Here is a 13721-nt window from a genome sequence, read left to right on the forward strand (position 1 = left end):
CATTAAATATGATGCTAGCTGTAGGTTTTCCATGAATACCTGCTACGATTATCTAATCTATGTAAAAAAAAATCATTTTTAAAATTTATTTAATCTTTTGGCCAAGCCGTGCAGCATGTGGGATCTTGGCTCCCCAACCAGGGATCAAACTCATGCCACCTGCATTGGCAGCATGGAGTCTTAGCCACTGAACCACCAGACAACCATTTTTTTTAGCTTATGAATTTTCATTTTGGGCAGGATTGTGTGAGGAAAGCTTTTCTTTGTCCATGAAGCATCATCAGGAAGCTGAGTGATTGACTTTGAAGATGCCTTACTCAAATGGCTGGCAAGTTGAGGCTAGCCTCTACAGGGACTGCCTAGCTTCCTCACAACATGCCGTGAGTAGCAGCAGGGCTGGAGTCGACACAAGGCAGATGGCTTTACTTAGGGCTGTATAAGATATGGTAATGATTTTGTCTTTTATTCTAAATGCAATGGGAAGCCCTGGAAGGTTTTCAGCAGAGGAATAAAATTGCCTGATTATGGGTTTTTGATGTTGTTGTTTTAAGGGATTTATGTTTATGTATTTATGGCGGCTCTGAATCTTCATTGCTGCACACAGGCTTTCTATAGTTGCGGCAAGTGGGGGATACTCTCTAGTTGCGGTGCCTGGGTCTCATTGCAGTGGTTTCTCTTGTTGCAGAGCACGAGCTCAAGGTGCTCAGGGACTTTCCACAGTTGCAGCTCATGGGCTCATAGTTGTGGCTCACAGGCCCCAGGGCACAGGCTCAGTTAATTGTGGCTTAGGTGTCCCACGGCGTGTGAGATCCTCCTGGACCAGGACTGAACCCATGTCCCCTGAAGTGGCAGGCAGGCTCTTCGCCATTAAGCTACCAGGGAAGCCCCTGCCTGATTATATTTTTACAAAGATCACTCTACTTTATCAGCAATATTTGTACTTAGAAACAGAAATTAACAAAATAAAAAACAGACAATGGAGAAAATTCAAAAGATTGATACGACTCCAGCTAAAGCAGTAACTAAAAAGAACATAAATTACCAATCTCAAGAATGGGGAAAACAACAAAGGCACTTTCCAAAAACTGTAATCATTCTATTAATTGATTTATATTTCTTGACATATTAGAGTTTTACCTGAATAGGAAGGATACTAGTGTGTTGAAGGATACTAGTGTGTCTACTAGCATCATGTCTAGTAGACTAAGCTGCAGATTCAGACTGGCTGAATTTGAATCGTAGATCCACCACTTATTGTGTGAACCTGGACACGTTATTTGATCTCCCTGGGTCTCAATCATCCCAACTGTAAAAAAGGAGTATTTAATAGTACTGTTCTTATCAGTATTGTTGCAGAAACAGAGCTAAGGCATCAGAAGTGCTGAAAATAAGGAACGGAACACAGTAAATCTTCAGGAAATATACATGACTCATTATTTGTCATTGATTCCTAGTGCCTAACAGTGTCTGACATTCAAAGAATTGATCTGAGGAAGTGTTTAAGTATATGGTTGCTATATAAGTATGTCAGATATCATCAGCCCAATTCTGCAAGGTAATGAATTACTCATATAATGTAGGTTTTGTTATTTGCCATTCATCCTGGCTCAAATTAGCAGCAAGACATCTCTGGGGGGGGGGACTTTCTAAATTGTTCTTTCTCTGCACTAGTAATACCTCATTTCTTCCTACTAGACATTTTCTCCAAAAACAGGGACCAAACCTTCCTTTAGCTCATCAGTAAACATCACTAAACAACTATTTTGGTGCCATACACTGTGCTCCTTAAAAGGAGATGAAGGGATGACTCTGCCCATGAGAGGACCAACTAGGAGAACATAAGTAAACATGCAGTAACCAAAAAGTGTGGCACATACCCTGCCAGTGTAATACCCAGAGATAGACGCTACTGGGAATCCAAACCAGACTGTAAGGACAGCTGAGAGACGTCTCAAGGTTGCCCACAAAATGCTGACATAATCCCTTGGCACACAATGGGTGCTGAATAAATGAATGTTGAGTACCCAGGGGAAAATGGGATAAGACATTACTGTATATATATACGAGCTAGAAAGGGTACATCACTCATCAATCCCTAGACAAAATCACTGTCCCATTCCATAGACCAGAGGGCTGTACCCACCAAAAGGCAAGAAAAGAATTACAATGGCAATCAAAACAGACATAGTCGATCTTCAAATGCAAGATAATCTATCAAGATTCACTTTGAGTTATCAATCTGAAATAAATTAGATATAAATACTGTCATTATTTTAAGTATTCATCCATTCTGACCGATTATGTTTATTTATGCTTCAATAGTGTAAATAGTTAAAAGAGAATTGTTGAAATATGAATAAAATTTATTTTTAATAACCTAGGTACTCTATAACAGACATAGAACGCAAATTTTTATTTAAAAAAATATTTGCAGTCCTCCTTTATTGATAACATAACTGAGATACTTATTTTATACATTTAAATTATCTTGAGATTTGATAGCAGTATTTAGCTACAGTGTAGCCCACAAATGAAAATATACAAAATAGTTTTAGGAACACATGTACACCTGTGGGTATACTTATATATCATACAAAGATAAACATTTATTGTAAAATAAAGACTTTGAAAATGAAACCAGTTCATATAATTTCACCAAGATATGACAAGAAATCTTTATGCAAAAAAATAAAAATTGAAACAGAAATAACACTTTCAACTTAGTTTTCTAATGCCTTAAAAATCATACTAATTCTACAAATTGCTATTTTGGAGGACAGAACTATAACTGTTCCCCTCTCATTTTTTGTCATGCTTACAATAAAACATAAAAAAGTACTCTGAACATAATAAATGGAATTCTTACATTTTAAACCATTTTACTATAAAGGATAGCAATTCAGATCATGTTTTACATTTCTACTTAAGTTTATATTGCACTAAAATTATTTTATGTGGAAGAACTAGTTGATGTGTCATAACATAATACCTTGGAAAATTCTTCAACATTCACATCTATATTAATGGATATTTAACACTCCACTTAAATAAATTTTCTAACATACACCAAATCATCTAACAAAAACAAATCTATAATGCTAATTTGTTTTGAGAGCAAAGATATTCAATATTTATTATTACTGCTCTTGGGAAATACAGTGAAATTTAAAAACATACTTAAATCACTCAGAAACTGGTAATAACATTTGAGCAAGACCTGAAAATTTGTGACTTACTGATGAATGCCTACATGGCTACTTTTTTAATACAGTATTTATCAAAAATGAAAAAGTGTTTGTCCTTTTATCCAGTGGAGCAGAATGATGAGAAGAGACATATTATAAATAATACTTCAATGCTGGCTTCTAACCTATGTTTCATATAACTTAAAATTTCAGTTCTCATCATTCTGCTGTAATATAACCAAGCAAGTTTATTATAATAACAAAAACCAATGTTACAGCCTTTGAAAATCATGATTAAAATTAAAATCTTGGAATAGCGTAATAAAACTAATGGCAACCTCTTAAATTCATTTCAAGTTAGTTCTACTTTCAAATAACACTTTAAAATGGTTTCCAGTAACCTTACTGATTAACCAGCATCAGCTTAGGAAATTTTTTTTTTGCAATGTTCTAAAATATAACTACTGGCATCAAAAAGTATAGTAAGCACTTTTGATTTGTGATGAATAGAAAAATCAAGTACTAAAATACCAGTGGTTCCTGTGACAGGGTAAATATCCCCCTTCAAGTAATGTTCTCCCCCAAATTAAATTAACATTTTATTTTTCCCTCTGAGAGGTTATTAAGGAAAAGAAATCATGATTTTCTTTAATTGAGGTGAAAAAACTGCTTCATAAGTTCATACGTTGTAAAAGCCACTGCCTGAGAAGGAACGCAGCGAATGTAATTAAGAGATAAACCACGATATAATCCTTTTCGAATTCCATGGTGTCCATAGACATACTTCATAGTCTCCCGCATGGTACTGAAAAAGAATGATAAAATGATGACACCTTTATGCCCAGTCATGAAGAGACAACTTCAGGATCATAACAGCATTTTTTTAAAAGAAGCTAAAATTCCGTCTTGAGTAGCTTTTGGAAAGCAAGTGTTAAAACAAGCTAAAAATTAACAATAAAACAGATTTCATTCTGAACAAGTTCAAAGCATTATGCATAGAATTTGGGGGTTCATTAATACAATATATTTTGTTTGTATTACGTCTGTGACATTTACTAGCAACACAATTTCATAATAATATTTGAAATACTGATGTAGTCTTTTTAAAGGATATATGAACAGTTGCCCTTTAAGCTCTCATTTCTGCTCAAGTTGTATGCTATAATGAGCAGATGTTATAGAATTAAAGCTTGAAGGACCGTCTTTCAGATTTCAGCAATAAAGACTTTCTTGTTTCAGTGTTCTTTCCTTTCAAACCAACATTTTGGGCTTTGTCTTTCTCTCAATATGCAATGTGGACTGAAATAGTCAAAAAAATCTTATGGGTGAATAAAGGCAACTCAAGTTCCTGAATAAATATTCTGCTCTTTCCCTGAGGGACAAAACATCACCAAATAGAACGATTCAAAAGTTATAAATTATAGAAAATTCTCTAGTGCTATGCTGTGCAATAGTGTTAGCCACTAACCATATGTGGCTACTGAGTACATGAAACTCAGTGGCAAATCCAAAACAGATGTGCCGTGAGTGTAAAATACCCCCTGGATTTAAAATATGTAGTATTTTTTTTAAGGGATTAAAAATATAAATTAATAAAAAGGATGTAAAATAAGATGACAAAGCGATAAATTTTAGATATATTGGTTTAAATAAAATATTTTAAAACAATTTCATCTGTTTCTTTTTATACTTTTTAAATGTGGTTACCAGAAAAATTTAACTTACATATGTGATTCACATTATATCTCTATTTAACAGAGCTGCTCTAAAATGACTTTTTTTTTTTTTTGGCTTCATGCCTTGCTGGATTTTAGTTCCCCTAATCAGGGGTCGAACCTAGGTCCCCACAGTGAAACTCTGAGTCCTAACCACTGGACTGCCAGGGAGTTCCCTAAAATAAAATTTTAATTGGGAGGATTGAAAGTGAAAGTGTTAGTTGCTCAGTCAGGTCCTACTCTTTGCAACCCCATGGACTGTAGCCTGCCATGCTCCTCTGTCCATGGAATTCTCCAGGCAAGAATACTGGAGTGGGTAGCCATTTCCTTCTCCAGAGGATTTTCCCAACCCAGGGACTGAACCCGAGTCTTCTGCATTCCAGGCAAATTCTTTACCATCTGAGCCACCAGGGAAACCCAATAGGAGGATTAGGACCTGATTAAATTCTTATAAAGTTAACCAAAGCACACTATGGGAGATAAAATTAAATCTCTAGACTACTTGTGAGATCAGAGTCCTATCTCCCTACTTATTTTACACATTACATTTCCTAAAGAAATTGAACAATGACAAATGCATAACTTACAGGCACTTTTCAAATTCTGGAAGAACAGTTCCTAACTGCATTCGCCGACGTGTTACATCAAATGGGTAGCTAAAAGAAGAAAAAGAAGGACTTAAAAACGATTTTTAATTTTCTACCCAGCAATTATTGAATACAAAGTCCTATGTATGCTAGGAAATAATGTGTTCCTATTCTTTGATTGTTTTGTCTAACCTGGGAGTCACGATATAGGAATGTGAATAAAACCAAATAACAAAACCGAGGTCTCTTTGCGCTTTGCAGAAGTGGTTCTCTTGGGTTTGGTGATTCTTCTCTTTCATCACCCAATGTCAAGTCCTATTTATTCCCCAAAGCAAAATGAAATGCCACTTCCTGAAGAAATAAACTGAGTACTTCCCATGGCTGTAACCCTAAGACATGGTTTCTTAACTTTGTCACTATTGCCATTTGGATTGGATGATGCTTAGTTGTGGGGGCTGTCTGGTGCAGTAGGATGTGTAGGTACATCTCTGGCTTCTGCCCAATAGCGGCCAGTAGCACACCCCCAACCGTAATGACCAAAAGTGTCTCCAGACATTACTAAACATCCACTAGAGGCAAAAGCACCCCCAGTTAAGAATCACTACCCTGAGAGTACTCAGCAAGTGCCCTTGTATACTATAGGCCAACAAAAATTCTCCTTAAGGGCTAAAATTAACAACACAGATAATTGTATTTAGAGGACAGAAGTAATTTTATGTGGAAAGATTGCCTGGTTCTGTAACTCTGTATGGTGGGACAAATGTTAACCTGACTTACTGTCATTTTGCCATATATACAAATATCAAATCATTATGTTATATGCCAGAAAGTAATATATTATGTCAATTATACCTCTACTGACAAATTTTTAGATTGTCTAAAATGAAATATACGAAAGTAATCTCTTTGGAGTAGGACTCATGTGATTTTTATTATATTTTTAGGGCTGATATTGACTACTTCGGTCCTGTGCTAAGCAAGGTAAAGTATATTATCTCATCCCATCTTTACATAATTGCGTGAGATAGGTACTCTTATCTCAATGTTAAGAAAATTGAGTCTTAGAGGCAGTTTCCCTGCCATAAAACTGCTTTCTACTTTCCTATTCAAAGCTCTCATTCATATATATATATACATATATACACACACACACACATACACGTATAAAGTGAAAGTCGCTCAGTCATGTCCAACTCTGTGATCCCATGGACTATACACTCCGTGGAATTCTCTAGACCAGAATACTGGAGTGGGTAGTCTTTCCCTTCTCCAGGGGATCTTCCCAACCCAGGGATTGAGCCCAGGTCTCCTGTATTGCAGGTGGATTCTTTACCAGCTGAGCCACGCGTTATAAATACATATATAATATACACATAGTGATATATGACAAAAATAAGTATATACTTCTATATACATTTAAATTTACTATGCAATAGTCATAATTAAAAAACCACCCATATACCAACCAAACAGCTTAAGAAATAACACTAGTAATAGATGAAGTGCCCTATACATCTCAATAGCATCTCCATGAATTACCAATCTTTTTTTTTTTGACCCTGCCTCAAGGCTTGCAGGATCTTGGTTTCCTAACCAGGGAACAAACCTGTGCCCCACTGCAGTGAAAGCGCAGACTTCTAAACACTGGACCCCCAGGGAATTCCCCTCCATGAATCATCTTTTAAAAAAAAAAATCATTTATTTATTTGGCTGTGCCGGATCTTAGCTGCAGCATGTGGGATCTTCAATCTTTGTTGCAGGATCTTTAGGTGGGACATGTGAACTCTCAGTTGCAGCACATGGGATCTAGTTTCCTGATCAGAGATCAAACCTGGGTACCTGCCAGAGCAGTCCCACAAACTATCTTTTAATGGGAGGTGGAGAGATGAAAAAATTTTGTGGGGAATAAAGGGACCAAAACCTCAACCTGAACAATTCAGTCTCTAAGAAGAAAAAGATGTGTCTGGGTAGAAGAAATTGACTAATAGGGAGAAAGTAAGAAGATGGACGCAACTGAGTGACTGAACTGAACTGAACTGAGCTGAAGAAGACAATATACAAGAATCAGAACGAGGCAAGTAACAATGGGAAAGAAAGAAAACAGCATTCCAGGCAATGTTCTTATGTAAAAAATTGCAAAGCTGTTTGGATATGTACAATGTGAAAAATGATTTCAAGGTATTATCAGGACTATAAGATTAATGGTTATCAGTAACAATAGGAAAGTTGGGTGCTAAAGACAGACACGAAAAAGAAAACAAGAAAGCAGTATATAAATTATGGAGTTTGCACTGACGACAGAAGTCCAGGTGGAAACATCCAAGAGGTTACCAGAGGGAACTGGTATGAAGATGTCAATAAAATTAGTTATCTGTACAGAGGGTGACCTTTGAATCCTTAAAGATAGATGAGCTCCTCTAGATATTTACAGGAAGAGTAAAGGACTGAAGTCTGGCAAGGTCTTAACAGTATCAGCAGGAGGAAAACAGGAATCAGCAAGATACCTGAAAAGGGAAAGGTGGGAGGATGACGGCCAAGACAGGGCACTGCTTACAAAAACCAGGGAAACAAAACAACTAGAAAGAGGATAAAGGCACTGAGAAGAGCCACTGCGTCTGTAAGAGTCAATGCATGTAGAACACGAAGAGAAGTGGAAAAGAGAAGACAGATTTTAAGGCTCTAAATGGAAGTAAATAATAAAGAAAAGGGCAGTAAAACCAAGAAGAGAATACAGAATAGCTAAAGGTGAGCATTCTCTGCATATGTACAAGGTTCCACAGCTACATTTCTAAAAGTAAACTACACTTTTTTCTTTATCTTCAACCTCATCTGCTCCTACAAAGTATACTGAGTCTACTTTCACAAAAGTAATCCTTAACTGTAAAATTCAATGAACACCTTACCTTTCAGTACTTATCTTACTTTGGCTTTTCTTTTTTCCATTGGATACTATTTTTTTTGAGCCTTTGTGACTCTAGTACTGCCTGTTGTCTTCCTGTTTTTCAGGATACTCCTCAGTCACAGAAATCTTTCCTTCTTCCTGTTCTTGAAATGTTCCTGCCTCATCGTATCCCAGCCTCATTTTATCTCATCTATCCAATCTCTCTTGGTCTACAGAAATTCTCTGAAGCCTCCTTTCCATTATACTTTCCACCTAATTTATCTATGTCCCTAACTGGTTATTGTTTAGTCACTAAGCCGTGTCCAACTCGTTTGTGACCCCATGGACTGTAACCGTCAGGTTCCTCTGTCCATGGGATTTCCCAGGCAAGAATACTGGAGTAGGTTGCCATTTCTTTCTCCAGGGGACCTTCCTGACCCAGAGATGGAACCTACATCTCCTGCTTGGCAGGTAGATTCTTTACCACTGAGCCCCCTGGGAAGTCCCATATCCCTAATACAACTTATATTAATATAGAATTCCCTTAATTGCTACTGTCTCAATAAGAGTATGAGCTTCTTGAGGCAATAATTTTGTTCTTCCATCAGTGAAAATCCCAATGCTTAGCATAGTTTCTGACACAAAGCAGGTCTTTAAGATTTACTGCAAGAAAAGTTGTGCCCACACACACACATATAGACATACATGATAAACGGCTCAAATTGCAGAAACCTCATATGGGCGAATTCATAAGAAAACACGGCTGAAGGCTATACTCAGTGTTTCTTTCTAGCTTTCCTTTTCCTTTCTTTTAAAATCCACAGAAACTGAGTAGGTTCAAACTAATTTGGTCACTTTGGCACAAACTTATTTATAATATGCTTTAAGGGCAGGCACATGGGGAAAATGTATTAATATTTATATTTTTCAAGGGATCCTGTTTTTAGTAATCTATTAGAAAAAAATAAAATAACTAACCAATGCTAAAAATCAGGCTTGGATAAATGTATTTGACTTAAGTTAATTAGAAACTTACGATATTGTCTGTGCTATTGCTCCAGCAACACCACCACAAAGTAAGTTTATGTGAGTTTTCAAAACTAAGACATTAGGATTGTCTGATGAAGGTCTGCCAAGAAGGGTGGGAGCATAGGAAAGCCCAACACTCTTTAAGGTACCAAAAGTAAAAAATGAAACACCTGAAAGACAAAATATAAATTCACCACGATGCTTAACAGAATGTAAGCTGTGAGAAGACACCATTCCTACATAATAACCAATTAACTCAAGGAACTATTATGCATTTCCTGATTTCCAATATTTGGCTTAATCTAGGATGAAAAGATTTAATTAATATTTATAAATAACCTAAAGACAATAAAATTACCACCTATAAAAAATTATAGCATTGGTTTTTCACACTAGGATAATGTTCAGTTCACTGAATAAAGGTAGTAGTTGAGTATGAATAGAATTAACATGAATAGAATTAACAGTTTTAAAAGATTTCACATAAGCAAAAATTAAATTAATGATTAGTAATTTTAAATAAATATGACATATTTATAATAATGATGATAATATAAGGAAGAGACAACAAATTTAGAAGTGATAAAGCATTATTTCATTCAGTGTCTAATTTTGTCTTCAAGGAATAGCTATCACAATGAGTGACTCAGAAGACACATGGAATCTAATTAATACTGAGTTAAGTTATTGATAATGTGCAATTGGTACTGGCTGAATATGTACATGATTTATTTTATAATAAACATTAAAAGTCATATGTTAAAAAAAATAAAAAGCAAAATTCAAGCATTCCTATCAACCAAACATTACTCAAGATATCTTGATATCTACTAAATTTTAAAAACATATTTAAAAAAGATACTTAATGCTTAAGAACAAATAAGCCCTAACAAAAATTCAGTCTAGGATAATAACTCAATATATGCATTTATTCTTTATATAAAATTCTTATGAACTTATAGTATTTAATAATGATGATATACAACTTTAGAATACTCATATACTTTTATATTTGGGAAATCTATTCACCAAGCTTAAACACAGAAACTGTAACTACAAAAAAAGGTCACAACAAGGAAATTCATAGCAAATTAAACACAAGTATGAAAAAAATTGAAATACCAAATTATGCAGAATGGTATTCAGTGAAATATGACAAAATTTTTAAAAATGTGAATAGTATTCAGAAATATGAAAAAGACTTGGGAAACTGGAAAAATTAAGAAACAAAATTATGTACATAGAATAACAATGTAAAAAATGTTTCAAAAATAAAACTAAGAACAAAAAATTAGAAAGAGAAGAAAATATAGTAAAAAAACTAAAGCGTTCTGATTCCAGCATAATGGCAATGAAGGTATTCCAAGAGTCTTCATCATTACAGAACAACTATATTCATTGCTGGGCTTACAGAAAGGAATCCCTAGTTTCTAGGAATCCCTAGCAGCACCACCTTCCAAAAATATAATCTGAGGTCCACTTGAGAGTTGTGGCCCATGACATAAGTGGAGTGACTCTACATTTTGATGCCAACAGTCAAGCCATTGAGACAGATCCTGCCATTGAGCCTTGAGAAGATGGAATCACTGGGTCAGAAACTCAAATTAAGATCAAGTAACATGTTGGACTTCCCTGGTAGCCCAGTGGTTAAGACTCCGCACTTCCAGTACAGAGGCCATGGGTTCAATCCCTGGTTGGGGAACTAAGATCCCACATGCCATGTGATGTGGCCAAAAAAAAAAAAAGGTAATAGAAACTCATAGTTAAAGACCACCCGAGGGAAAAAAACCCACAGGAAATAGCAAACTAAATAAACAAAGACCACCAAGCATAGGAGGAGGCAAATAAACTTCTATACTTATAAAAATTTGGGGAGTAAGGATTCTGGAAAATAAGCAAACAAGATAAGAAAGGAATAAAAAGAAACATAAAAAGAAAAACAACAAGTGGAAATCAATATCAAGGTAAAGAAACAAGTCAAAATATATCAATAATCACAATAACCATTAAGTAGACCAACTGGAAATTAAAGATTTTACAGACTGGATTTTTAAAAAAATTCAGCTATATGATGATTACAAAATAAATACCTAAAACAAAAACATGCGAAAGTAGAAAACGAAGGGATGAAAAAAGATAACCCAGGCAAATATTAACTTGGATCTAGGTGAAAAAACTATGAATTCAGGGAATTTGAACAATGACAACATACTAGATAACATTAAGAAAGTTTCATAATGGTAAAACAAATACCATATGATAGCACTTCTATATGGAATCTAAAAGATGACATAAATGAACCTATCTAAGAAACAAAATCAGAGACACAGAGATTGGTGGTTCCCAGGGGAGAGGGGCTTGGGGGAAGGAAGACTGGAGTTAGCAGTTTCAAGCTCTTATATATAGAACAGATAAACAAGGTCCTACTGTATAGTACAGGGAACTGTATTAAATTCCTATGATAACCCACAATGGAAAAGAATATATTTTAAAAAAAGAATTAAAAAAAATAGTTTCATAATGGTCTATGGTTATACTTGTGAAAAAAAAAGTATAGAGCTGAATACTGGAAATATTGTGGGTGAAATATAATAAAGTGAATTTGCTTTAAAAAAATTTGGGGGGTAAAAGGTGAAGAGAGTAAGGAATGGGAATAGATGAAAAAAGATACGTCATCAGGCGACCACTATGAAGTTAGATGAGTACATGGTAGTTCATTACACTACTGCCAGTTATTGAATATGTTTGCAATTTTCCAATTTTAAGTAAAAACAAATGAATAAAATGAGAAACTCAAAGGATGAAACTAAAGCAGGTAGTTAAGGCAAAAAAAAAAAAACCCCAAAGGCCAAAAATTAATGAGGTAACACACAATTGAAGAATAAACCCAAGAGAAAAAAGATAATTAATGCATGAACAAGAATCTATGAAATGGAAAATAAAGGTAGACTAGATAAGAGAAAGAAAGCCAAAATTGATCCTTTATAAAATCAGATAACCGATAAAAGAAATAAGAAAACAACATAACTACAGATAGAGCAGATGTGAAAAAAATATGAAGAAATAAGGAGAACCTTTTGCCAAGAAAGTTGAAAACAAACACAAAACAGTCAAGTTCAAAATGGTAAAGAAAGGTATGAATTACCAAAACTCACAGAGACAGAAAACCTAAATGGTCATATAACCTATATGGTCATATAACCATTCAAGAAATTAAACCAGTATTTAAAAATCATCTCACTATAAAAACTTTCAAGAAACAGGTAATTCTAATAATTTTATACAAATTGTTCCTGAGGATGGAAATGAAGAAATACTCTTCAACTCATTCTATGAGACCTATGTAACCATGACACCCAAAACCACACAAGGATGTTACAAGAAGAGAGAATTACAAACTAATCTCAGATCTCACTCATAAATATAGATGTAAAACTTCTAAAAACAATTAGTGAATGGAATCCAATAGGATATAAAAAGATCACTGTATCATAACCAATTTGGGCTGACATTAGAACATCTATTAAAGTCATTCATCAAATTAGTAGATTAAATGAAAAAACTTATCATTTCAGTAAATGCAGAAAAGGATGTCTGATAAGATTCAACACCAGTTCAGATAAAAATTCTTACCATACTACCTCAACATGATAAATAGTACATTAGGTTAAATAACTAGAAACATTTCCTTTAAAATTCAGTAATGAGCCAAAATGCCAACTATCACCACTTTTATTCACTGATGCACTGTGGATCCTTAGCTAGTACAAGATAAACATAAACAGACAAATAATGATTTGAACTGAAGTGAGAAAAATGATGCTATTTGCACAGGATGTGATAGTCCACACAGGAAATCCAAAGCACTTACATGGTAACTGGCTATAATACCAACAAGTAGAATGGCTAGCTATAAAATCATATAAAAATTAAACCAAGCAATAAACTGAAAACATAATGTTTTTAAAAGACACAACGCTTATAAGGTGTCTATAAATATATCTAACAAAAAATGTCCAAGCTCTGTATGCAATTTCATTCAGAGTTCCAACAAAGACTTTTGTACAACATCAAAAAATGATTCTAAAATGCATGTGAAGTAGCAAGATATCTACGGTCCTTACATTACTCGGAAAAAAGAAACATAAGGTCAAGGGACTTGTCCTACCAAATATAAGGACTTATTATAAAACTGCACTCTATTATTGTTTTAAGAAGTAACACTACAGATCATTGGGGAAAGAAGAAATTATTTAATCAACGGTTATCCTTAGAAAGGAAAAAAGCAATTTTGGACAGATTAGGGGCTTAAATAATAATGCTC

The 13721-nt window shown here is 34.6% G+C and overlaps 1 protein-coding gene across 4 annotated transcripts in view; it reads right to left on the bottom strand.

Moving 5' to 3' along the window:
* Positions 1 to 2409: 2409 nt before the first annotated feature.
* The window catches only part of SLC25A16 (solute carrier family 25 member 16), a 28726-nt gene continuing 17414 nt past the window's right edge, over positions 2410 to 13721 (bottom strand). For 3 of the 4 annotated variants that reach the window (XM_020869866.2, XM_070470741.1, XM_020869868.2), the window contains 3 exons: positions 9405 to 9567; positions 5488 to 5556; positions 2410 to 3990 (listed from right to left, as the gene is read on the bottom strand). In XM_020869866.2, the coding sequence (XP_020725525.1) occupies positions 3834 to 3990; positions 5488 to 5556; positions 9405 to 9567 (389 nt within the window). In that variant the 3' untranslated portion in view covers positions 2410 to 3833. Of the gene's footprint in view, positions 4019 to 5487; positions 5557 to 9404; positions 9568 to 13721 lie in introns of all 4 variants that reach the window. The other variant, XM_020869869.2, reaches the window with a different exon arrangement.

This window comes from Odocoileus virginianus, chromosome 7 (genome assembly GCF_023699985.2).
Source record: "Odocoileus virginianus isolate 20LAN1187 ecotype Illinois chromosome 7, Ovbor_1.2, whole genome shotgun sequence".
NCBI classification, from domain to species: Eukaryota; Metazoa; Chordata; class Mammalia; order Artiodactyla; family Cervidae; genus Odocoileus; species Odocoileus virginianus.